This window comes from Hypanus sabinus, chromosome 9 (assembly GCF_030144855.1).
Source record: "Hypanus sabinus isolate sHypSab1 chromosome 9, sHypSab1.hap1, whole genome shotgun sequence".
In the NCBI taxonomy this organism is placed as follows: domain Eukaryota; kingdom Metazoa; phylum Chordata; class Chondrichthyes; order Myliobatiformes; family Dasyatidae; genus Hypanus; species Hypanus sabinus.
Genome location: NC_082714.1, coordinates 52,513,283 through 52,537,619, shown reverse-complemented (window position 1 = coordinate 52,537,619; position 24,337 = coordinate 52,513,283). Strand labels below are relative to the sequence as shown.

Genomic DNA, 24,337 nt, shown 5'->3' with positions numbered 1-24,337 from the left:
CCTGTTCACTCACTGACCAGATAACCTTGACTTTACACTCAGTGGCCACTTTATTAGGTACACCTGCTCGTTAATGCAAATATCTAATCACCCAGTCACGTGGCAGCAACTCAATGCATAAAAGCATGCAGACATGGTCAAGAGGTTCAGCTGTTGTACAGACCAAATGTTAGAATGGGGAAGAAATGTGATCTAAGTGACTTGGGCCTGTTCCTGCCAAAGTGGTTCCATTCTTCTGAGAAACTGCTGATTTTCTGGGATTTGCACACATAACGAACTCTTGAGTTTACAGAGAATGATACAAAAAAAAAACAAAAAGCAACCAGTGAGTTGCAGCTCTGTGGAAGAAGGCACCTTTTAATGAGGGAGGTCAGAGGAGAACAGGCAGACTGGTTCAAGCTGACAGGAAGGTGACAGTAACACAAATGAGCACCTGTTACAACAGTAGTGTGCAGAAAAGCGCCTCTGAGCGCACAACGCGTCAAACCTGTAAACAGAGGAGCTACAGCAGCTGGACATACACTGACCAGCCACTTTATTAGGTACACTTCTATAAAGTGGCTACTGAGTGTAGTTTATCCCCATGGTCACCCCAGTTCCAATTTGTCAGTGATCCTCCTCCTCCACCCTCCCCGCAGTTTCATAAGATTCTTGTGCTCCTTCCCAGCTCTAATGAAAGATCTTCAAAATGAAACGTTAATTCTGTTTCTCTTCCCATAGCCACTGCACTTCCAGCACTTTTGGTCCTTACTTTAGATTTCCAGCATCTGAAGATAGTTCTTCATGATCACAAGCTACTGTAACAAATCGTTGGATATGCTGTTGGAAGGGACAGATCCTACAACAATATCCCAAAATGGAAAAATTATTGAAAAAGGTCGAGAGCCACGGTGGATGATCAATGGTACACGGAGACAATCCTTGCGAGATGTAAAGGGAAGACAGGAAGTGATCAACACCGTGTTGTAACAGCGATGAAACTCAAACTGAAAAGCACTGGGACCAGAACACATGTACAAAGGAGGGTTTTGACTTTGAGAAGCTCAAGGACACCAGTGTGAGATCTGCCTTCACCATTCAGTTTAAGAACAGATTCCAGGCCTTGCAGGACCTTAATGTGGATGAGTCAGCGGACAGGATCAACATAATGTGGAAACAGATTGACTTAGCCTTCAAGGAGAGCAGAGAGGCTCGTTCAGGACACTGAGCTGGAAAGAAGAACAAAGCAGGAAACATGGACGGCCATATAATGGTGGATTGAGCACAGCGTGGGGGAAGGGCAATGGACTCATTATGTAACTCAACCAAAGAATTAACAGACCCAGCCTCTTCCTCAGGCTTTCTGACGCAGCTACAAATTAGATTAAAGAAGATGTAAGCAGTACTCTGCGGGTGTAAAATGGACAACCCACAAGTTAACAGAGACATCACAGCTTCAATGTGTCCCAAACACACCATTCCTGCACTTTTCTGGCACAAGCTGTTCTGCTTTGCCCTGAAGGGAAAATTATTGTTGATCTCTCTCCTGTGAAAGCTCTAAACACACTTCAAGGTTTTCTTATATTGGTACATTGACAGCTCTGATATTGATCAATAGTAATATCTCCAAAAGATCACCAAAGAGGAAGAAGCACCAAACAGCACCTCAAATCAAGAGCTGGATGGTGTGTGTGTCTGTGTGTGTGTTTGCGTGTGAACAAGTCTGTGCACGTGTGTGCTTCTGAGCTTGTGCTTACATGTATGGGTGTGTATACACGTTTGAATTTCAGCATGTGCATGCTCTTGTGAGTTTATGTGTGCACAAACAGGTACGTGCCCATGTCAGCACTCAGCAGATATGCCACAATAAGCTTATCCTGTTAAATATCTGAGATTCATCAATTTCCTTCACCTCATCTGAGTTTGCATTGCAGAACAATCACCAAAACCAGACAGCCGGAACTATCTTTTGGGTTTTGTCCAAATCTTTCCTCCTTTGGCAGAGTTTTAGCACTTCCGTATCCATTAGTGGAGACCTTCCCTGATGCTCCCTGCCCATCTGAGAGTCTACAGAAGGGCATTCCAGTTCTGTACTTCCCCGTTGCAAGTGCCCGCAGCTGCTGGCAGATTCAGTAGGCAACACAGAAACTGGCCTGTGACTCTGGGTGATGGCCAGCAGGTGACCAGAGGGTTGTGCTATCTGGGAATACAGACATCACACAAAGGGCCTTGGGCGGGTTTGATTAGGGTGTGGTTGAGGGATTCAGAGATCAGGCAAAGGGCCTTGGGTGGGTTTGGTTAGGGTGTGGTTGAGGGATTCAGAGATCAGGCAAAGGGCCTTGGGTAGGTTTGGTTAGGGTGTGGTTGAGGGATTCAGAGATCAGGCAAAGGGCCTTGGGTAGGTTTGGTTAGGGTGTGGTTGAGGGATTCAGAGAACAGGCAAAGGGCCTTGGGCGGGTTTGGTTAGGGTGTGGTTGAGGGATTCAGAGAACAGGCAAAGGGCCTTGGGTGGGTTTGGTTAGGGTGTGGATGAGGGGTTCAGAGATCAGGCAAAGGGCCTTGGGTGGGTTTGGTTAGGGTGTGGCTGAGGGATTCAGAGATCAGGCAAAGGGCCTTGGACGGGTTTGGTTAGTGTGTGGTTGACGGGTTCAGACATCAGGCAAAGGGCCTTGGGTGTGTTTGTTAGGGTGTGGTTGAGGGATTCAGAGATCAGGCAAAGGGCCTTGTGTGGGTTTGGTTAGGGTGTGGTTGAGGGATTCAGAGATCAGGCAAAAGGCCTTGGGCGGGTTTGGTTAGTGTGTGGTTGAGGGATTCAGAGATCAGGCAAAGGGCCTTGGGCGGGTTTGGTTAGGGTGTGGTTGAGGGATTCAGAGAACAGGCAAAGGGCCTTGGGCGGGTTTGGTTAGGGTGTGGTTGAGGGATTCAGAGAACAGGCAAAGGGACTTGGGCGGGTTTGGTTAGGGTGTGGTTGAGGGATTCAGAGATCAGGCAAAGGGCCTTGGGTAGGTTTGGTTAGGGTGTGGTTGAGGGGTTCAGAGATCAGGCAAAGGGCCTTGGGCGGGTTTGGTTAGGGTGTTGTTGAGGGATTCAGAGAACAGGCAAAGGGCCTTGGGTGGGTTTGGTTAGGGTGTGGTTGAGGGGTTCAGATATCAGGCAAAAGGCCTTGGGTGTGTTTGGTTAGGGTGTGGTTGAGGGATTCAGAGATCAGGCAAAGGGCCTTGGGTGGGTTTGGTTATGGTGTGGTTGAGGGGTTCAGAGATCAGGCAAAGGGCCTTGGGTGGGTGGGTTTGGTTAGGGTGTGGTTGAGGGATTCAGAGATCAGGCAAAGGGCCTTGGGTGGGTGGGTTTGGTTAGGGTGTGGTTGAGGGGTTCAGAGATCAGGCAAAGGGCCTTGTGTGGGTTTGGTTAGGGTGTGGTTGAGGGATTCAGAGATCAGGCAAAGGGCCTTGGGCGGGTTTGGTTAGTGTGTGGTTGACGGGTTCAGTCATCAGGCAAAGGGCCTTGGGTGTGTTTGGTTAGGGTGTGGTTGAGGGATTCAGAGATCAGGCAAAGGGCCTTGGGTGGGTTTGGTTATGGTGTGGTTGAGGGGTTCAGAGATCAGGCAAAGGGCCTTGGGTGGGTGGGTTTGCTTAGGGTGTGGTTGAGGGATTCAGAGATCAGGCAAAGGGCCTTGGGTGGGTTTGGTTAGGGTGTGGTTGAGGGGTTCAGAGATCAGGCAAAGGGCCTTGTGTGGGTTTGGTTAGGGTGTGGTTGAGGGATTCAGAGATCAGGCAAAGGGCTTTGGGCGGGTTTGGTTAGTGTGTGGTTGACGGGTTCAGACATCAGGCAAAGGGCCTTGGGTGTGTTTGGTTAGGGTGTGGTTGAGGGATTCAGAGATCAGGCAAAGGGCCTTGGGCGGGTTTGGTTAGGGTGTGGTTGAGGGGTTCAGATATCAGGCAAAGGGCCTTGGGTGTGTTTGGTTAGGGTGTGGTTGAGGGATTCAGAGATCAGGCAAAGGGCCTTGGGTGGGTTTGGTTAAGGTGTGGTTGAGGGATTCAGAGATCAGGCAAAGGGCCTTGGGTGGGTGGGTTTGGTTAGGTTGTGGTTGAGGGGTTCAGAGATAAGGCAAAGGGCCTTGGGCGGGTTTGGTTAGGGTGTGGTTGAGGGGTTCAGATATCAGGCAAAGGGCCTTGGGTGTGTTTGGTTAGGGTGTGGTTGAGGGATTCAGAGATCAGGCAAAGGGCCTTGTGTGGGTTTGGTTAGGGTGTGGTTGAGGGATTCAGAGATCAGGCAAAAGGCCTTGGGCGGGTTTCATTAGGGTGTGGTTGAGGGATTCAGAGATCAGGCAAAGGGCCTTGGGCGTGTTTGGTTAGTGTGTGGTTGAGGGATTCAGATATCAGGCAAAGGGCCTTGGGTGTGTTTGGTTAGGGTGTGGTTGAGGGGTTCAGATATCAGGCAAAGGGCCTTGGGTGTGTTTGGTTAGGGTGTGGTTGAGGGATTCAGAGATCAGGCAAAGGGCCTTGGGTGGGTTTGGTTATGGTGTGGTTGAGGGGTTCAGAGATCAGGCAAAGGGCCTTAGGTGGGTGGGTTTGGTTAGGGTGTGGTTGAGGGATTCAGAGATCAGGCAAAGGGCCTTGGGTGGGTGGGTTTGGTTAGGGTGTGGTTGAGGGGTTCAGAGATCAGGCAAAGGGCCTTGTGTGGGTTTGGTTAGGGTGTGGTTGAGTGATACAGAGATCAGGCAAAGGGCCTTGGGCGGGTTTGGTTAGTGTCTGGTTGACGGGTTCAGACATCAGGCAAAGGGCCTTGGCTGTGTTTGGTTAGTGTGTGGTTGAGGGATTCAGAGATCAGGCAAAGGGCCTTGGGTGGGTGGGTTTGGTTAGGGTGTGGTTGAGGGATTCAGAGATCAGGCAAAGGGCCTTGGGTGTGTTTGGTTAGGGTGTGGTTGAGGGGTTCAGAGATCAGGCAAAGGGCCTTGTGTGGGTTTGGTTAGGGTGTGGTTGAGGGATTCAGAGATCAGGCAAAGGGCCTTGGGTGGGTGGGTTTGGTTAGGTTGTGGTTGAGGGGTTCAGAGATAAGGCAAAGGGCCTTGGGTGGGTTTGGTTAGGGTGTGGTTGAGGGGTTCAGAGATCAGGCAAAGGGCCTTGGGTGGGTTTGGTTAGGGTGTGTTTGAGGGGTTCAGAGATCAGGCAAAGGGCCTTGGGTGGGTTTGGTTAGGGTGCAGTTGAGTGATTCAGAGAACAGGCAAAAGGCCTTGGGCGGGTTTGGTTAGTGTGTGGTTGAGGGATTCAGAGATCAGGCAAAGGGCCTTGGGCGGGTTTGGTTAGGGTGTGGTTGAGGGATTCAGAGAACAGGCAAAGGGCCTTGGGTGGGTTTGGTTAGGGTGTGGTTGAGGGATTCAGAGATCAGGCAAAGGGCCTTGGGTGTGTTTGGTTAGGGTGTGGTTGAGGGTTTCAGAGATCAGGCAAAGGGCCTTGGGTGGGTTTGGTTAGGGTGTGTTTGAGGGGTTCAGAGATCAGGCAAAGGGCCTTGGGTAGGTTTGGTTAGGGTGTGGTTGAGGGGTTCAGAGATCAGGCATAGGGCCTTGGGCGGGTTTGGTTAGAGTGTTGTTGAGGGATTCAGAGAACAGGCAAAGGGCCTTGGGCGGGTTTGGTTAGGGTGTGGTTGAGGGATTCAGAGATCAGGCAAAGGGCCTTGGGCGTGTTTGGTTAGTGTGTGGTTGAGGGGTTCAGACATCAGGCAAAGGGCATGGGTGGGTTTGGTTAGGGTGTGGTTGAGGGATTCAGAGATCAGGCAAAGGGCCTTGGGTGGGTTTGGTTATGGTGTGGTTGAGGGGTTCAGAGATCAGGCAAAGGGCCTTGGGTGGGTTTGGTTAGGGTGTGGTTGAGGGGTTCAGAGATCAGGCAAAAGGCCTTGGGCAGGTTTGGTTAGGGTGTGGTTGAGGGGTTCAGAGATCAGGCAAAGGGCCTTGGGCGGGTTTGGTTAGGGTGTGGTTGAGGGGTTCAGAGATCAGGGAAAGGGACTTGGGTGGGTTTGGTTAGGGTGTGCATGAGGGATTCAGAGATCAGGCAAAGGGCCTTGGGTGGGTTTGGTTAGGGTGTGGTTGAGGGATTCAGAGATCAGGCAAAGGGCCTTGGGTGGGTTTGGTTAGGGTGTGTTTGAGGGGTTCAGAGATCAGGCAAAGAGCCTTGGGTGGGTTTGGTTAGGGTGCGGTTGAGGGATTCAGAGAACAGGCAAAAGGCCTTGGGCGGGTTTGGTTAGTGTGTGGTTGAGGGATTCAGAGATCAGGCAAAGGGCCTTGGGTGGGTTTGGTTATGGTGTGGTTGAGGGATTCAGAGATCAGGCAAAGGGCCTTGGGTGGGTTTGGTTAGGGTGTGGTTGAGGGATTCAGAGATCAGGCAAAGGGCCTTGGGTGGGTTTGGTTATGGTGTGGTTGAGGGGTTCAGAGATCAGGCAAAGGGCCTTGGGTGGGTGGGTTTGGTTAGGGTGTGTTTGAGGGATTCAGAGATCAGGCAAAGAGCCTTGGGTGGGTTTGGTTAGGGTGTGGTTGAGGGGTTCAGAGATCAGACAAAGGGCCTTGTGTTGGTTTGGTTAGGGTGTGGTTGAGGGATTCAGAGATCAGGCAAAGGGCCTTGGGTGGGTTTGGTTAGGGTATGTTTGAGGGGTTCAGAGATCAGGCAAAGGGCCTTGGGTGGGTTTGGTTAGGGTGCGGTTGAGGGATTCAGAGAACAGGCAAAGGGCCTTGGGCGGGTTTGGTTAGTGTGTGGTTGAGGGATTCAGATATCAGGCAAAGGGCCTTGGGTGGGTTTGGTTATGGTGTGGTTGAGGGGTTCAGAGATCAGGCAAAGGGCCTTAGGTGGGTGGGTTTGGTTAGGGTGTGGTTGAGGGATTCAGAGATCAGGCAAAGGGCCTTGGGTGGGTGGGTTTGGTTAGGGTGTGGTTGAGGGGTTCAGAGATCAGGCAAAGGGCCTTGTGTGGGTTTGGTTAGGGTGTGGTTGAGTGATTCAGAGATCAGGCAAAGGGCCTTGGGCGGGTTTGGTTAGTGTCTGGTTGACGGGTTCAGACATCAGGCAAAGGGCCTTGGCTGTGTTTGGTTAGTGTGTGGTTGAGGGATTCAGAGATCAGGCAAAGGGCCTTGGGTGTGTTTGGTTAGGGTGTGGTTGAGGGGTTCAGAGATCAGGCAAAGGGCCTTGTGTGGGTTTGGTTAGGGTGTGGTTGAGGGATTCAGAGATCAGGTAAAGGGCTTTGGGCGGGTTTGGTTAGTGTGTGGTTGACGGGTTCAGACATCAGGCAAAGGGCCTTGGGTGTGTTTGGTTAGGGTGTGGTTGAGGGATTCAGAGATCAGGCAAAGGGCCTTGGGCGGGTTTGGTTAGGGTGTGGTTGAGGGGTTCAGATATCAGGCAAAGGGCCTTGGGTGTGTTTGGTTAGGGTGTGGTTGAGGGATTCAGAGATCAGGCAAAGGGCCTTGGGTGGGTTTGGTTAGGGTGTGGTTGAGGGATTCAGAGATCAGGCAAAGGGCCTTGGGTGGGTGGGTTTGGTTAGGTTGTGGTTGAGGGGTTCAGAGATAAGGCAAAGGGCCTTGGGTGGGTTTGGTTAGGGTGTGGTTGAGGGGTTCAGAGATCAGGCAAAGGGCCTTGGGTGGGTTTGGTTAGGGTGTGTTTGAGGGGTTCAGAGATCAGGCAAAGGGCCTTGGGTGGGTTTGGTTAGGATGCGGTTGAGGGATTCAGAGAACAGGCAAAAGGCCTTGGGCGGGTTTGGTTAGTGTGTAGTTGAGGGATTCAGAGATCAGGCAAAGGGCCTTGGGCGGGTTTGGTTAGGGTGTGGTTGAGGGATTCAGAGAACAGGCAAAGGGCCTTGGGTGGGTTTGGTTAGGGTGTGGTTGAGGGATTCAGAGATCAGGCAAAGGGCCTTGGGTGTGTTTGGTTAGGGTGTGGTTGAGGGTTTCAGAGATCAGGGAAAGGGCCTTGGGTGGGTTTGGTTAGGGTGTGTTTGAGGGGTTCAGAGATCAGGCAAAGGGCCTTGGGTAGGTTTGGTTAGGGTGTGGTTGAGGGGTTCAGAGATCAGGCAAAGGGCCTTGGGCGGGTTTGGTTAGAGTGTTGTTGAGGGATTCAGAGAACAGGCAAAGGGCCTTGGGCGGGTTTGGTTAGGGTGTGGTTGAGGGATTCAGAGATCAGGCAAAGGGCCTTGGGCGTGTTTGGTTAGTGTGTGGTTGAGGGGTTCAGACATCAGGCAAAGGGCATGGGTGGGTTTGGTTAGGGTGTGGTTGAGGGATTCAGAGATCAGGCAAAGGGCCTTGGGTGGGTTTGGTTATGGTGTGGTTGAGGGGTTCAGAGATCAGGCAAAGGGCCTTGGGTGGGTTTGGTTAGGGTGTGGTTGAGGGGTTCAGAGATCAGGCAAAAGGCCTTGGGCGGGTTTGGTTAGGGTGTGGTTGAGGGGTTCAGAGATCAGGCAAAGGGCCTTGGGCGGGTTTGGTTAGGGTGTGGTTGAGGGGTTCAGAGATCAGGGAAAGGGCCTTGGGTGGGTTTGGTTAGGGTGTGCATGAGGGATTCAGAGATCAGGCAAAGGGCCTTGGGCGGGTTTGGTTAGGGTGTGGTTGAGGGATTCAGAGATCAGGCAAAGGGCCTTGGGTGGGTTTGGTTAGGGTGTGTTTGAGGGGTTCAGAGATCAGGCAAAGGGCCTTGGGTGGGTTTGGTTAGGGTGCGGTTGAAGGATTCAGAGAACAGGCAAAAGGCCTTGGGCGGGTTTGGTTAGTGTGTGGTTGAGGGATTCAGAGATCAGGCAAAGGGCCTTGGGTGGGTTTGGTTATGGTGTCATTGAGGGATTCAGAGATCAGGCAAAGGGCCTTGGGTGGGTTTGGTTAGGGTGTGGTTGAGGGATTCAGAGATCAGGCAAAGGGCCTTGGGTGGGTTTGGTTATGGTGTGGTTGAGGGGTTCAGAGATCAGGCAAAGGGCCTTGGGTGGGTGGGTTTGGTTAGGGTGTGGTTGAGGGATTCAGAGATCAGGCAAAGGGCCTTGGGTGGGTTTGGTTAGGGTGTGGTTGAGGGGTTCAGAGATCAGGCAAAGGGCCTTGTGTGGGTTTGGTTAGGGTGTGGTTGAGGGATTCAGAGATCAGGCAAAGGGCCTTGGGTGGGTTTGGTTAGGGTATGTTTGAGGGGTTCAGAGATCAGGCAAAGGGCCTTGGGTGGGTTTGGTTAGGGTGCGGTTGAGGGATTCAGTGAACAGGCAAAGGGCCTTGGGCGGGTTTGGTTAGTGTGTGGTTGAGGGATTCAGATATCAGGCAAAGGGCCTTGGGTGTGTTTGGTTAGGGTGTGGTTGAGGGGTTCAGATATCAGGCAAAGGGCCTTGGGTGTGTTTGGTTAGGGTGTGGTTGAGGGATTCAGAGATCAGGCAAAGGGCCTTGGGTGGGTTTGGTTATGGTGTGGTTGAGGGGTTCAGAGATCAGGCAAAGGGCCTTGGGTGGGTTTGGTTATGGTGTGGTTGAGGGGTTCAGAGATCAGGCAAAGGGCCTTGGGTGGGTTTGGTTATGGTGTGGTTGAGGGATTCAGAGATCAGGCAAAGGGCCTTGGGTGGGTTTGGTTAGGGTGTGGTTGAGGGATTCAGAGATCAGGCAAAGGGCCTTGGGTGGGTTTGGTTATGGTGTGGTTGAGGGGTTCAGAGATCAGGCAAAGGGCCTTGGGTGGGTGGGTTTGGTTAGGGTGTGTTTGAGGGATTCAGAGATCAGGCAAAGGGCCTTGGGTGGGTTTGGTTAGGGTGTGGTTGAGGGGTTCAGAGATCAGACAAAGGGCCTTGTGTTGGTTTGGTTAGGGTGTGGTTGAGGGATTCAGAGATCAGGCAAAGGGCCTTGGGTGGGTTTGGTTAGGGTATGTTTGAGGGGTTCAGAGATCAGGCAAAGGGCCTTGGGTGGGTTTGGTTAGGGTGCGGTTGAGGGATTCAGAGAACAGGCAAAGGGCCTTGGGCGGGTTTGGTTAGTGTGTGGTTGAGGGGTTCAGAGATCAGGCAAAGGGCCTTGTGTGGGTTTGGTTAGGGTGTGGTTGAGTGATTCAGAGATCAGGCAAAGGGCCTTGGGCGGGTTTGGTTAGTGTCTGGTTGACGGGTTCAGACATCAGGCAAAGGGCCTTGGGTGGGTGGGTTTGCTTAGGGTGTGGTTGAGGGATTCAGAGATCAGGCAAAGGGCCTTGGGTGTGTTTGGTTAGGGTGTGGTTGAGGGGTTCAGAGATCAGGCAAAGGGCCTTGTGTGGGTTTGGTTAGGGTGTGGTTGAGGGATTCAGAGATCAGGCAAAGGGCTTTGGGCGGGTTTGGTTAGTGTGTGGTTGACGGGTTCAGACATCAGGCAAAGGGCCTTGGGTGTGTTTGGTTAGGGTGTGGTTGAGGGATTCAGAGATCAGGCAAAGGGCCTTGGGCGGGTTTGGTTAGGGTGTGGTTGAGGGGTTCAGATATCAGGCAAAGGGCCTTGGGTGTGTTTGGTTAGGGTGTGGTTGAGGGATTCAGAGATCAGGCAAAGGGCCTTGGGTGGGTTTGGTTAGGGTGTGGTTGAGGGATTCAGAGATCAGGCAAAGGGCCTTGGGTGGGTGGGTTTGGTTAGGTTGTGGTTGAGGGGTTCAGAGATAAGGCAAAGGGCCTTGGGTGGGTTTGGTTAGGGTGTGGTTGAGGGGTTCAGAGATCAGGCAAAGGGCCTTGGGTGGGTTTGGTTAGGGTGTGTTTGAGGGGTTCAGAGATCAGGCAAAGGGCCTTGGGTGGGTTTGGTTAGGATGCGGTTGAGGGATTCAGAGAACAGGCAAAAGGCCTTGGGCGGGTTTGGTTAGTGTGTAGTTGAGGGATTCAGAGATCAGGCAAAGGGCCTTGGGCGGGTTTGGTTAGGGTGTGGTTGAGGGATTCAGAGAACAGGCAAAGGGCCTTGGGTGGGTTTGGTTAAGGTGTGGTTGAGGGATTCAGAGATCAGGCAAAGGGCCTTGGGTGTGTTTGGTTAGGGTGTGGTTGAGGGTTTCAGAGATCAGGGAAAGGGCCTTGGGTGGGTTTGGTTAGGGTGTGTTTGAGGGGTTCAGAGATCAGGCAAAGGGCCTTGGGTAGGTTTGGTTAGGGTGTGGTTGAGGGGTTCAGAGATCAGGCAAAGGGCCTTGGGCGGGTTTGGTTAGAGTGTTGTTGAGGGATTCAGAGAACAGGCAAAGGGCCTTGGGCGGGTTTGGTTAGGGTGTGGTTGAGGGATTCAGAGATCAGGCAAAGGGCCTTGGGCGTGTTTGGTTAGTGTGTGGTTGAGGGGTTCAGACATCAGGCAAAGGGCATGGGTGGGTTTGGTTAGGGTGTGGTTGAGGGATTCAGAGATCAGGCAAAGGGCCTTGGGTGGGTTTGGTTATGGTGTGGTTGAGGGGTTCAGAGATCAGGCAAAGGGCCTTGGGTGGGTTTGGTTAGGGTGTGGTTGAGGGGTTCAGAGATCAGGCAAAAGGCCTTGGGCGGGTTTGGTTAGGGTGTGGTTGAGGGGTTCAGATATCAGGCAAAGGGCCTTTGGCGGGTTTGGTTAGGGTGTGGTTGAGGGGTTCAGAGATCAGGGAAAGGGCCTTGGGTGGGTTTGGTTAGGGTGTGCATGAGGGATTCAGAGATCAGGCAAAGGGCCTTGGGCGGGTTTGGTTAGGGTGTGGTTGAGGGATTCAGAGATCAGGCAAAGGGCCTTGGGTGGGTTTGGTTAGGGTGTGTTTGAGGGGTTCAGAGATCAGGCAAAGGGCCTTGGGTGGGTTTGGTTAGGGTGCGGTTGAAGGATTCAGAGAACAGGCAAAAGGCCTTGGGCGGGTTTGGTTAGTGTGTGGTTGAGGGATTCAGAGATCAGGCAAAGGGCCTTGGGTGGGTTTGGTTATGGTGTCATTGAGGGATTCAGAGATCAGGCAAAGGGCCTTGGGTGGGTTTGGTTAGGGTGTGGTTGAGGGATTCAGAGATCAGGCAAAGGGCCTTGGGTGGGTTTGGTTATGGTGTGGTTGAGGGGTTCAGAGATCAGGCAAAGGGCCTTGGGTGGGTGGGTTTGGTTAGGGTGTGGTTGAGGGATTCAGAGATCAGGCAAAGGGCCTTGGGTGGGTTTGGTTAGGGTGTGGTTGAGGGGTTCAGAGATCAGGCAAAGGGCCTTGTGTGGGTTTGGTTAGGGTGTGGTTGAGGGATTCAGAGATCAGGCAAAGGGCCTTGGGTGGGTTTGGTTAGGGTATGTTTGAGGGGTTCAGAGATCAGGCAAAGGGCCTTGGGTGGGTTTGGTTAGGGTGCGGTTGAGGGATTCAGAGAACAGGCAAAGGGCCTTGGGCGGGTTTGGTTAGTGTGTGGTTGAGGGATTCAGATATCAGGCAAAGGGCCTTGGGTGTGTTTGTTTAGGGTGTGGTTGAGGGGTTCAGATATCAGGCAAAGGGCCTTGGGTGTGTTTGGTTAGGGTGTGGTTGAGGGATTCAGAGATCAGGCAAAGGGCCTTGGGTGGGTTTGGTTATGGTGTGGTTGAGGGGTTCAGAGATCAGGCAAAGGGCCTTAGGTGGGTGGGTTTGGTTAGGGTGTGGTTGAGGGATTCAGAGATCAGGCAAAGGGCCTTAGGTGGGTGGGTTTGGTTAGGGTGTGGTTGAGGGATTCAGAGATCAGGCAAAGGGCCTTGGGTGGGTGGGTTTGGTTAGGGTGTGGTTGAGGGGTTCAGAGATCAGGCAAAGGGCCTTGTGTGGGTTTGGTTAGGGTGTGGTTGAGTGATTCAGAGATCAGGCAAAGGGCCTTGGGCGGGTTTGGTTAGTGTCTGGTTGACGGGTTCAGACATCAGGCAAAGGGCCTTGGCTGTGTTTGGTTAGGGTGTGGTTGAGGGATTCAGAGATCAGGCAAAGGGCCTTGGGTGTGTTTGGTTAGGGTGTGGTTGAGGGATTCAGAGATCAGGCAAAGGGCCTTGGGTGGGTTTGGTTATGGTGTGGTTTAGGGGTTCAGAGATCAGGCAAAGGGCCTTGGGTGGGTGGGTTTGGTTAGGGTGTGGTTGAGGGATTCAGAGATCAGGCAAAGGGCCTTGGGTGGGTGGGTTTGGTTAGGTTGTGGTTGAGGGGTTCAGAGATCAGGCAAAGGGCCTTGTGTGTGTTTGGTTAGGGTGTGGTTGAGGGATTCAGAGATCAGGCAAAGGGCCTTGGGCGGGTTTGGTTAGTGTGTGGTTGACGGGTTCAGACATCAGGCAAAGGGCCTTGGGTGTGTTTGGTTAGGGTGTGGTTGAGGGGTTCAGAGATCAGGCAAAGGGCCTTGGGCCGGTTTGGTTAGGGTGTGCATGAGGGATTCAGAGATCAGGCAAAGGGCCTTGGGTGGGTTTGGTTAGGGTGTGGTTGAGGGATTCAGAGATCAGGCAAAGGGCCTTGGGTGGGTTTGGTTAGGGTGTGGTTGAGGGGTTCAGATATCAGGCAAAGGGCCTTGGGTGGGTTTGGTTAGGGTGTGGTTGAGGGATTCAGAGATCAGGCAAAGGGCCTTGGGCGTGTTTGGTTAGGGTGTGGTTGAGGGGTTCAGAGATCAGGCAAAGGGCCTTGGGTGGGTTTGGTTAGGGTGTGCATGAGGGATTCAGAGATCAGGCAAAGGGCCTTGGGTGGGTTTGGTTAGGGTGTGGTTGAGGGATTCAGAGATCAGGCAAAGGGCCTTGGGTGGGTTTGGTTAGGGTGTGGTTGAGGGATTCAGAGATCAGGCAAAAGGCCTTGGGTGGGTTTGGTTAGGGTGTGGTTGAGGGGTTCAGAGATCAGGCAAAGGGCCTTGGGCGGGTTTGGTTAGGGTGTGGTTGAGGGGTTCAGAGATCAGGGAAAGGGCCTTGGGTGGGTTTGGTTAGGGTGTGCATGAGGGATTCAGAGATCAGGCAAAGGGCCTTGGGTGGGTTTGGTTAGGGTGTGGTTGAGGGATTCAGAGATCAGGCAAAGGGCCTTGGGTGTGTTTGGTTAGGGTGTGGTTGAGGGATTCAGAGATCAGGCAAAGGGCCTTGGGTGGGTTTGGTTAGGGTGTGTTTGAGGGGTTCAGAGATCAGGCAAAGGGCCTTGGGTAGGTTTGGTTAGGGTGTGGTTGAGGGGTTCAGGGATCAGGCAAAGGGCCTTGGGCGGGTTTCATTAGGGTGTGGTTGAGGGATTCAGACATCAGGCAAAGTGCCTTGGGTGGGTTTGGTTAGGGTGTGGTTGAGGGGTTCAGATATCAGGGAAAGGGCCTTGGGTGGGTTTGGTTAGGGTGTGCATGAGGGATTCAGAGATCAGGCAAAGGGCCTTGGGCAGGTTTGGTTAGGGTGTGCATGAGGGATTCAGAGATCAGGGAAAGGGCCTTGGGTGGGTTTGGTTAGGGTGTGGTTGAGGGATTCAGAGATCAGGCAAAGGGCCTTGGGTGGGTTTGGTTAGGGTGTGGTTGAGGGGTTCAGACATCAGTCAAAGGGCCTTGGGTAGGATCAGAAACTGCAGAATCTTGTGGTTAGAGTTAAGAAACTGCAAATTGTGATTGAACCTACTAAGGAATCAGATACTCTGGATTTGGTGTTGTGTTATGAAATGGATTTGATTAGGGAGCTGAAGGGAAAGAAACTCGCAAGAAGCAGTGACCATAATAAGATAGAATTCATCCTGCAGTTTGAGAGGGAGAAGCTAAAGTCAGATGTATCAGTATTACATTGGAGTAAAGGAAATTACACAGACATGAGAGAGAAGCAGGCCAAAGTTGATTGGAAGGGGTCACTAGCAAGGTTGATGGCAAAACAGCAAGGGCTGGAGTTTCTGGGAGCAACTTGGTAGGCGCGCGATTGGTACAGTCCAAAGATGAAGAAGTATTCTAAAGGGAGGACGATGCAACTGTGGCTGTCAGGGGAAGTCAAAGACAGCATGAAGGCAAAAGAGAGGGCATATAATATAGCAAAAATTAATGGGAAATTAGAGGATTGTGGATCTTTTAAAAAACAACAGAAGAGAACAAAAATGCCATAAGGAAAGAAAAGATGAAATATAAAAGTAAAGTAGCCGACAATATGAACAAGGATACCAAAATTTTCCTTTTCCAGCTATATAAAGAGTAAAAGAGAGGTGAGATTGGATATCAGACCTTTGGGAAATGAAGCTGTAGTTTTATTCTTCAGACACAAGGAAATGGCAGAAGAATTTGGCATCAGTCTTAACTCTGAAAGACACCAGCAGTATGTCAGGGATTCAAGAGTGCAAGGGGCAGAAGTGAGTCTAGTTGCTATTACTAAGGAGAAGGCACTTGGGAAGCTGAAATGTCTGAAGGTAGATAATTCACCTGGACCAGATGGGCTACACCCCAGGGTTCTGAAAGAATTAGCTGAAGAGATTGTGGAGTCATCAGCAATCATTTTTCAAGAATCACTCCACTCTTCAAGAAGGGAGGAAGGCAGCAGAAAGGAAATGATAGGCCAGTTAGCCTGACTTCAGTGGTTGGGAAGATGATGGAGTCTATTATTAAGGATGAGGTTTCGAAGTACTAGGAGGTGCATGATAAGGTAGGTCAAAGTCAGTATGGTTTCCTTTGGGAGAAATATTGCCTGACAAATCTGTTGGAATTCTTTGAGGGAATAACAGGCAGGATAGACAGTCAGTGGATGCTGTTTACTTCAATTTTCAGAAGGCCTTTGACAAGTTGCTATACATGAGGCTGCTTAGCAAGATGAGAGCCCATGATATTACAGGAAAGAGACTAATACGGATAGAAGATTAGGAATAAAGGCAGCCATTTCCGGTTGGCTGCCAATGGTTAGAGAGGTTCCACAGGGGTCGCTGTTGGGACTGCTTCTTTTCACTTCATACGTCAGTGATTTGGATGATGGAATTGATGGCTTTGTGTCCAGATTTGCAGACAATATGAAGGTAGCTGGAGGGGAAATCTGCAGAAGGACTTAGACAGATTGGAAGGTTGTGCAAAGAAGTGTCAAATAGAATATAGTGTATGGATTAAGACGTGCCAAAATGATTTGTGAGTCCTTGTGCAGAATTCCCTAAAGGTGAACTTGCAGGTTGAGTCAGTGAGTCAGAAGGCAAATGCAATGTCAGCATTCATTTTGAAGATATAAGAGCAAGGATGTAATGCTGGGGCTTTACAAGGCACTGGGCAGATCTCACTTTGAGTATTATTAGCAGTTTTGCGCACCCTACCTAAGAAAATATGTGCTGACGTTGGAGAGGCTCCAGAGGAGGTTCATGAGAATGATTCCAGGAATGAAAATGGGGAGCATTTGATTGCTCTGGGCCCATACTCGCTGGAGTTTAGAAGAATGAGGGGAATCTCATTGAAATCTATGGAATGTTGAAAGGCCTAAATAGAGTGGACGTGGGGAGGACGTTTCCTGTGCTGGGTGTATCTGGGACCAGAGAGCACAGCCTCAGAATTGAGGTATGCCATTTAGAACAGAGATGGAGGGGTTGTGAATGTGTGGAATCCATTTCCACATATGACTGTGGAGGCCAAGTCACTGGATATATTTAAAGCAGAGGTTGATAAGTTCTGGATTAGTCAGGGCATCAAAGGTTACAGGGAGAAGGAAAAAGAACGTGATTGAGAGCAATAATAACTCAACCATGATGGAACGGCGGGGCAGATTTGACGGGCTGAATGGCCGAATTTTGCTCCTATGTGTTTATCACTTAAAACATTTGAATAAACTCAATCAACTAGAAAAATATAAAAATGCTAACACTTACCATTTTCCTCCACGGGAACCAAAAAGGAACTTGTTCAAGTATATTTATGCAGCGAGGAAGCCCCACAACATTGGTTCTCTAAACTGGGTCCCACGGGGATCCACTGTTTGAACATGGATTTCAGGTTTCGGCAGCTCTAGGGCTTGCACGAGGCAGCACACACGTAGAAAAAGCCAACTGGCTGCAGAGCTACTGCATTTCTACATGGCTAGCATTTCCCACAAGTACAGGCTGGCTGCCTTTCATGTAGTAAAGCATATATTTAAACAGGCTAGTGATGTGCACGGATTATTAAAACAAAGGAGGATTCCCAGAAATTTAGGAGGATAAAGGTAGAAGCTGATTGCTTTTTCTAACATCTTAAAAGGTTTTTTAAACAATAGATTTCCAAGGATTAAGAACAACAGATAATAAAATTAGATGCAGATCTTCAGGAATAATGATTCTCTCGCTCTCTCTCTCTCTCTCTCTCTCTCTCTCTCTCTCTCTCTCTCTCTCTCTCTCTCTCTCTCTCCTCTCTCTCTCTCTCTCTCCCCCCTCTCTCGCCAAATATATATATATATATCTGTCTCTCTCTCTCTATCTCTGACTATCTCTCTGTCTGACTATCGCTCTCCCTATCTCTGTCTCTCTCTATCTATCTTTTGATTTCAAACCCAAGATTGACTAATTGAAGATATTGAGGATGTCGGGGAACCCACTATATTTTGTCAGGACTCACCTGTCATCACTAGCAAGGATAGTTTTCATTGTCTTGCCCTGATTGCCCTTGAGAAGGTTACATTGCGTCAACTTATTCAACTGAAAATGTCACTCTGTTCTTTAAGAAGCGAGGGAGGCAAATATGGGAAATTATAAGGTAGTTAGCCTGACTTCAGAGGTTGGGAAGATGTTGGAGTCCATTATTAAGGATGAAGTAACGGGACATTTGAAGGCACTTGAAAAAGTAAGCCAAAGTCCACATGGTTTCCTTAAGGGGAAATCTTGCCTAAAAAATTTGTTGGAATCCTTTGAAGAAATAACTGATAGGATAGACAAATGGGAGTCAGTGGATGGTTGTTCACTTAGACTTTCAGAAGGCCTTCAACAAGTTACTGCACATAAGGCTGCTAAACAAGAAAGGAGCCCAGAGTATTACAGCAAAGATACTAGCATGGTTAGAAGATTGGTTTACTGGCAGGAGGCAAAGAGTGGGACTATTGGCTTCCAGTGACTAGGTGGTGTGCGGCAGGGTTTCGTTTGGAGACCACTCCCTTTTACATTATATGTCAATGATTTGGATAATAGAATTGATTGCTTTGTGGCCAAGTGTGTGCACAAATCAAAAATAGGCAGAAGGGCAGATAATATTAATGAAGCAGTGAGCCTTCAGAAGGACTTAGAGAGATAAGGAAAATGAGTAAAGAACTGGCAGGTGGAATATAGATAAGGAGAGTGTAGGGTCATACACTTTGGTAGAAGGAATAAAGACATGTCTATTTTCTAAATGGGGAGCAAATTGAGGTGCAAAGGGACTTGGAAGTCCCCAAGCAGGATTATAAAATACAGAATATAAAAGCAAGGATGTAATGCTGAGGCTTTATAAGGCATCGATCAGACCACACTTGGAGTATTGTGAGCAGCTTTGGGCCCTTTATCCAATAAAGGATGTGCTGACATTGGAGAGGGTCCAGTGGGTGTTTAGAAGAATGCGGGGGGGGGGGGTGCAGATCTCACTGAAACCTATTGATATTGAGAGGCCTAGATAGAGTGGATGTGGAGAGGATGTTTCCTATAGTGGGGGGTGGCTGACCGGAGGCCACAGTTCAGAATACAAGAATGTCCCTTTAGAACAGAGAAGAGGAGAAATTTCTTTAGGAAGAGGGTGGTTAATCTGTGGAATTTAGCACCTCCGTGGACGCTAGGTCATTGGGTATATTTAAAGCAGAGGTCGATAGGCTCTTCATTAGTCAAGGTGTTTAAGGATACGAGGAGCATACAGTAGAATGGGGTTGAGATGGAAAATAAATCAGCCATGATGGATTGGCAGAGCATATTCAGGGGGACTGTTATTTCTGAACAGTCCATGAACATTGCCTTGCTATTCCTCATCTTGTAAATTGTAATTTACAGTAATTTTTAAGTCTTGTATTATGCTGCTAAAAACAACAAATTTCACGACATACTCTGGGGTCAGTTATAATAAACCTAATTCTGATTCTGAGTTTAAAATACTTAGTGCACAAGATGCAATCAGCATTTGGCTTGGGGCAAGTGATGGTTGTGGTTATCCTGCCATCTGCTGGTGGCACCAAATACTACAGATAGCTGAAAATAACAAAAAACCAGTCAGAATTTGTTAGCTCCCACTTTAAGTTCAGGGTGCTGTTTCAAAACATGAAAGGAGAGTAAACCTATAAATATAAATTATATGGACTTGATCAAGTCCTTCATGTAGGGGCCTGAGGAGTAGTGCAGCAATTAGTACTGCTGCATTCGATCCTGATTTCAGCTGCTGTGTGGAATTTGATCTACAGTCTTTGCCTTCTTGTGTTTCTGATGGCTGTTTGTTGTCCTCCCACATCCCAGGGACCTGCTATCTGCTGAAACAAATACTCCTAAGGCAGAAACAAAAGCAAAAGGAGGGAGAGCAGATGAACACATGGGGGAGGATAAGTTGCAGTGGAAGAGGGAAGTAAGAGTGAGTGTGACAAGGACATTGTCTTACAGAGAGCCGGCCTGACCTGACAGCCCAAGCTGCCTCCATCCAAGTTGTTGTAAAAAGAAACAAACAATTGGTAACCAAACCACACTGAAATGAAGATGAATGATGGACTCATTTAAGAAACTGAGTGAACGGCAGGAGACAGAATGTAGGAATAAAGGACAGACATGAAACCAGCAAAATAAAGCCAGTGAGCATCCTGCAATGGGTAGGGTGAAGGACCCAGTTATTGACAAGAGAGATGAAATGGAGGTTCCTTCATCCATACTTAATGATTAAAAGTTGTGGATTCTGGAGAAAGTTTGACCGAGCTCATAGGAGTTCCATGATGTTGATTTTGATGAGAGTTATTTGAAAAGTTGGGGCGTGAGGAGCAGGGAGATTCCTGGGTGAAGATAAATATTCCAACTTATCGATGCAGCTACAAAGAAGGCACGCCAGGGGCTATATTTCATTAGGAGTTTGACGAAACTTGGAATGTCGCCTGAAACACCCGGAAGTTTCTGCAGATGTACCGTGGAGAGCATTCTAACTGGCTGCATCACTGTCCGATGTGGGGACAGGGGCACTACTGCAAAGAATCAAAGTAATTTGCAGAGAGTGTAAACTTAGTCAGCTCCATCATGGGCACTAGCCTCCATGCTATTTTCAAGGAGTGGTGCCTCAAAAAGGCAGCATCCATCATTAAGGGCTCCCATCACCCAGGACATACCCTCTCCTCACTGTTGCCACCAGGGAGGAGGTACAAGAGCCTGAATACACACACTTAATGACTCAGGAACAGCTTCTTCCCCTCTGCCATCTGATTTCTGAATGGACATTGAACCCATGAACCCTATCTCACTACTTGTTAAATTTAGGTTTTTGCACTACTTATTTAACTATTTTCCCTATATAATTATGTACTGCTGCTGCAAAGTTAATTGCAATTTCATGACATATGCCGGTGATATTAAACCTGATTCTGATATTTCGAAGAGGGTTCCATCCTTCAGTCAGTAAAGCAGAGCGTTAGAATGGCAACTTCAATCTGTCAGCACTAATCCCTGACAAACTCACTGCTGAAACCAGTTCCTACCAGTCAAAATGACGAAGTCCCACTGTGACATGAGTGCTCGGATATGACCCACTTCAGTAATACCCTACCTCAGAGCCCTTCAAGTGAGGATGACAACAGCTGGAAGTCAAAAAATTTGCAGATACTGGAAACCTGAAATAAAACCAGAAGTTGCTGGAAGCCCTCAGCAGGTCAGTCAGGGTCTGCTTCTCTCCCCATGGATACTGCCTGACCTGCTGAGCATTTCCAGAACTCTACTTTTACAAATGCAGAAGTAGGGCTCACTTTTAGAGAGAAAGAAGAAATCCTATGCTTAAAATGAGCTTGTTTAAAAAACTATCCGTGAGGTTTTGGAGCAATCCCCTCCTGAGTTGTAGTAGGTTCACTCAGATGCCGGTGTCTGTTTTGGGGAGGCACTTGCTCCATACTGTAGGACCCCAGTTTCTGAAAACCCCATTAAACAAATGGCAGATGGTTACCGTGAAATTTCCTCCATGTTCCACAAACAATGGCTTGAAGAATGGAGCTGGGTCGGGGCTAATTATCCACAGTTTCTTCCACAGTCTGTAAAAGGAAATGAATTAGTGACAGAAAGGCACACTCAAGAGAATGTATTTATATCTGACATGCAGCAGACAATTAACTATTTCTAATGTAACCCAGAAAACAATGGGTGACAGCAAACAGTCAGTCAGGAAATGACAAACTCCTCACTAAGCAGCTGTGGACACCGGTCAGATAAGGACAAAGCCATGGTGGTGGAATGAAGGAGTGAGAGACCGGATAGCCGTAGAAATAGAGACATGTACAAGGTACAGCATAGACACATAACTTTTAGCCCTCCATCTGTGAGAACTGACAAGTATCCATTTTACACCAATGCTACCCTGACCCATTTCTCCCCATGTTCTCATCAATTCCTCCTACTAGACTCCACCTCACATCTACAGACTAGGGGCAATCTATACATAGTGAGGGAGGGAGAGGGAGGGAGGGGAGAGAGAGAGAGAGGTCAAACTTTGTACAGACTACACTGGAGATCTTTCCCTCCTCGTAGCACCTTCAGCTCTCTGGATTTCCAGAGCTGAGCGATCTGCTAGGCTTTTCCGCGGTTGTCTACTAAAGCAGTAAGATATCCTGTGTTACGTAGAATAACCTGCACAGAAAAACAGGTCCTCGAGCCATATAGTCTAAGTAGAGGTTTAGGGTTCTGTGGAGCCTCCTCTCATTCCTCTCCTCATCCATCATCATCTCTTCTAGGACCAGAGAGCACAGCCTCAGAATGGAGGGACGTCCCTTTAGAAAGGAGATGATGAGGAATTTCTTTAGCCAGAGTGTGATGAATATGTGGAATTCATTGCCAAAGACAGCTGGTCATCGGGTGTATTTAAGGCAGAGGTCGATAGGTTCTTGATTAGTCAGGGTGTGAAAGGTCACAGGGACAAGGTAGGAGATTGGGATTGAGAGGGAAAATGGATCAGCCATGTTTAAAAGGCAGAGCAGTCTCGATGGGCTGAATGGCCTAATTCTGCTCCTATCTCTTATGGTCTTCCATTCCTTTCCTCCTTAAACTTACACAGCACTCCCCTACACCCATCGATATTCTTACCCATAACCACTCACTGTGGAAGTCTTTAGCATGGTCTGACCATTCTCAGGATGTCCACTGTCCCTCTGTACCTTCAGTGCTAATCAACAAGCTCCAAAACCTGGGCCTCTGTACCTCCCTCAGCAACTAGATACCCGACTTCCGCACTGGGAGGCCACACCAGCGCAGATCGGAAGTAACATCTCCTCCTTGCTGACAATCAACACCTCAAGGTGCTCAGCCCACTGCTCTACTCTCTCGACACACATGACTACTGTGTGGCCAGGCTCAAATACTGATGACACAGCTATCATTGGCAGAATTTCAGATGGTGACAAAGAGACATACGGAGTGAGATAGACTGGCTGGTTGAGTGGTGTTGCAACAACAACCTTGCACTTGACGTCAGTAAGACCAAGGAAATGACTGGGACTTCAAGAAGGGGAAATCGAGGGAACACACAACATTTCTCATCGAGGGATCAGCAGTGGAAAGGGTCAGCAGTTTCAAATTCCTGGATGTCGACTTCTCTGAAGTTCTAACCTGTGCCCAACACATTGATGCAATGACAAAGAAGGCATGATAGTGGCTGTGTTTCATTAGGAGTTTAAGGAGATGCGATATGTCACCAAAGACTCCAGCAAACTTATACAAATATACCATGGAGAACATTCTGACTGGTTGCATGGAGCAGCCACTGCACAGGATCAGAAAGAGCTGCAGAAAGTTGTAAACTCAGCCAGCTCCGTTGTGGGCACCAGCTTCGAGGACACCTGCAAAAGACGATGCCTCAAAGAGCGGTATCCATCAGTAAGGACTCCTTCACCCAGGACATTCTCTTATCTCATCGCCACCATCAAAGAGGACCTACGCACACTCAACATGTTAGCAACAGCTTCTTCCTTTCCACCATCAGATCTCTGAATGGAAAATGAACTGATTTACACTACCTCCTTTTTTTGCTCTCCCCCACCCCACCCCCAGTATTTATTTAATTATATATATAAAATTTCACAACATATGCCAGTGATTGTGATTCTGATTCTGGCAAACTTTGGGAGACCCTCGCCTTACTCACACCAACAAATGGATGCAAGCTCTGTGTCTATTTAAAACCTTTCACATCCACCATTAACTTTAAAGAGAAAGGAGACAGCGTGTTCATCCTTTCCACCGGTCACCATTTGATTAATTACTTTTGAACTCTTAACAACACCTCGGTATGTCCCTTGTAACATTACCGCCAGAAAAGATCACAAATTTCCATTCAGCACCACCAAGTTTAAACTAACTTCTACTTTTTAAATTCTAGAAATAGACCCTGGCATTTGTAATATTTTTATGTCCTTGTAATCTTACAAGGGACTTCCAGAGATTTGCATATTTGAATTCCCCGATCCTTTGCTGTTTTCTGGTATTTAAACACTTTTTTTAAAATATTATGCAACCTTTTTTTTATCAGCCATCTAAAGTTCTGTAGCGTTGCAGATCAAACCTACTGCTTCCCAGTGCCCAGCATCTCCACCTACCTGCACATGCCTGAGCCAGAGGCAGGAAGCCTGTACAGGTGGCAGAGTGGCAGAGTCTAGACAGTGTCTAGTCTGAGCTGGAGGAACGCAGAGACTTTGTCACTGAACCAGACAGGACAGGCTTTTCTTCTGTTAAGGTGCCGAGTGTTTGTATTATTGTGTCTGTGTAACAGACTTGATGGATCAAATGGCCTAATTCCGCTCTAATGCCTTATGGTCTAGCACTCAGAGCCAGTTAAAAATGATTAAAATTCATGTGAATAATTTATAAATAAAAGAATTACACAAACCTTTCCACCAAAAAAATTATTTGTAAGTAATTAAATGTGTCTTTCTTTGACCTGCTATTTGACAGAATTCACATTATGCACCAAGATTGACTGTTAGGATTGGCAAGATGATTCTCAGATAATGACAGGAATCCCAGGCACTGAGCATAGATGTAGTGTCCTCAGCAAGCTTCAGACCCAAAGGAGGGCGAGCAGGTCCAGCTCTCCAGTGTCAATGACTGAACGCCAACAGCTTCCTTAAGAGATGCCAGCCAGGTGCCCCACGCTTACCTGCTGCCAGTCACATATTCAAGCTGCAAGTTCACTCCTGCAGATTTCCAAGCTGTGACAGGCCTTCTTCAATATTGACTATCATCCTTCAACATCCTCACCCCAACCCTCAGCTTTTGCAATTTTAGACATTGTATTCATGCTTCCAAACTAATTAATTGAGTAGCATTGATACCCATGGGAGCTCATTTTTCACACTATCATTCTGTAGTGTAAGCTTCGCCTCCTTTGATCTGTATCTTTTATTTCAAATCTTCCACTCTTGATTTGGCATATTCACCTATTGTTTGGCACTTGC

The 24,337-nt window shown here is 48.8% G+C and overlaps 1 protein-coding gene across 3 annotated transcripts in view; it reads right to left on the bottom strand.

The window, feature by feature from the left end:
• Positions 1–24,337, bottom strand: part of LOC132399397 (interleukin-21 receptor-like) — a 128,386-nt gene that overhangs the window by 5,792 nt on the left and 98,257 nt on the right. For all 3 annotated transcript variants that reach the window (XM_059979693.1, XM_059979691.1, XM_059979692.1), the window contains exon 8: positions 20,842–20,926. In XM_059979693.1, the coding sequence (XP_059835676.1) occupies positions 20,842–20,926 (85 nt within the window). The remainder of the gene's footprint in view (positions 1–20,841; positions 20,927–24,337) is intronic.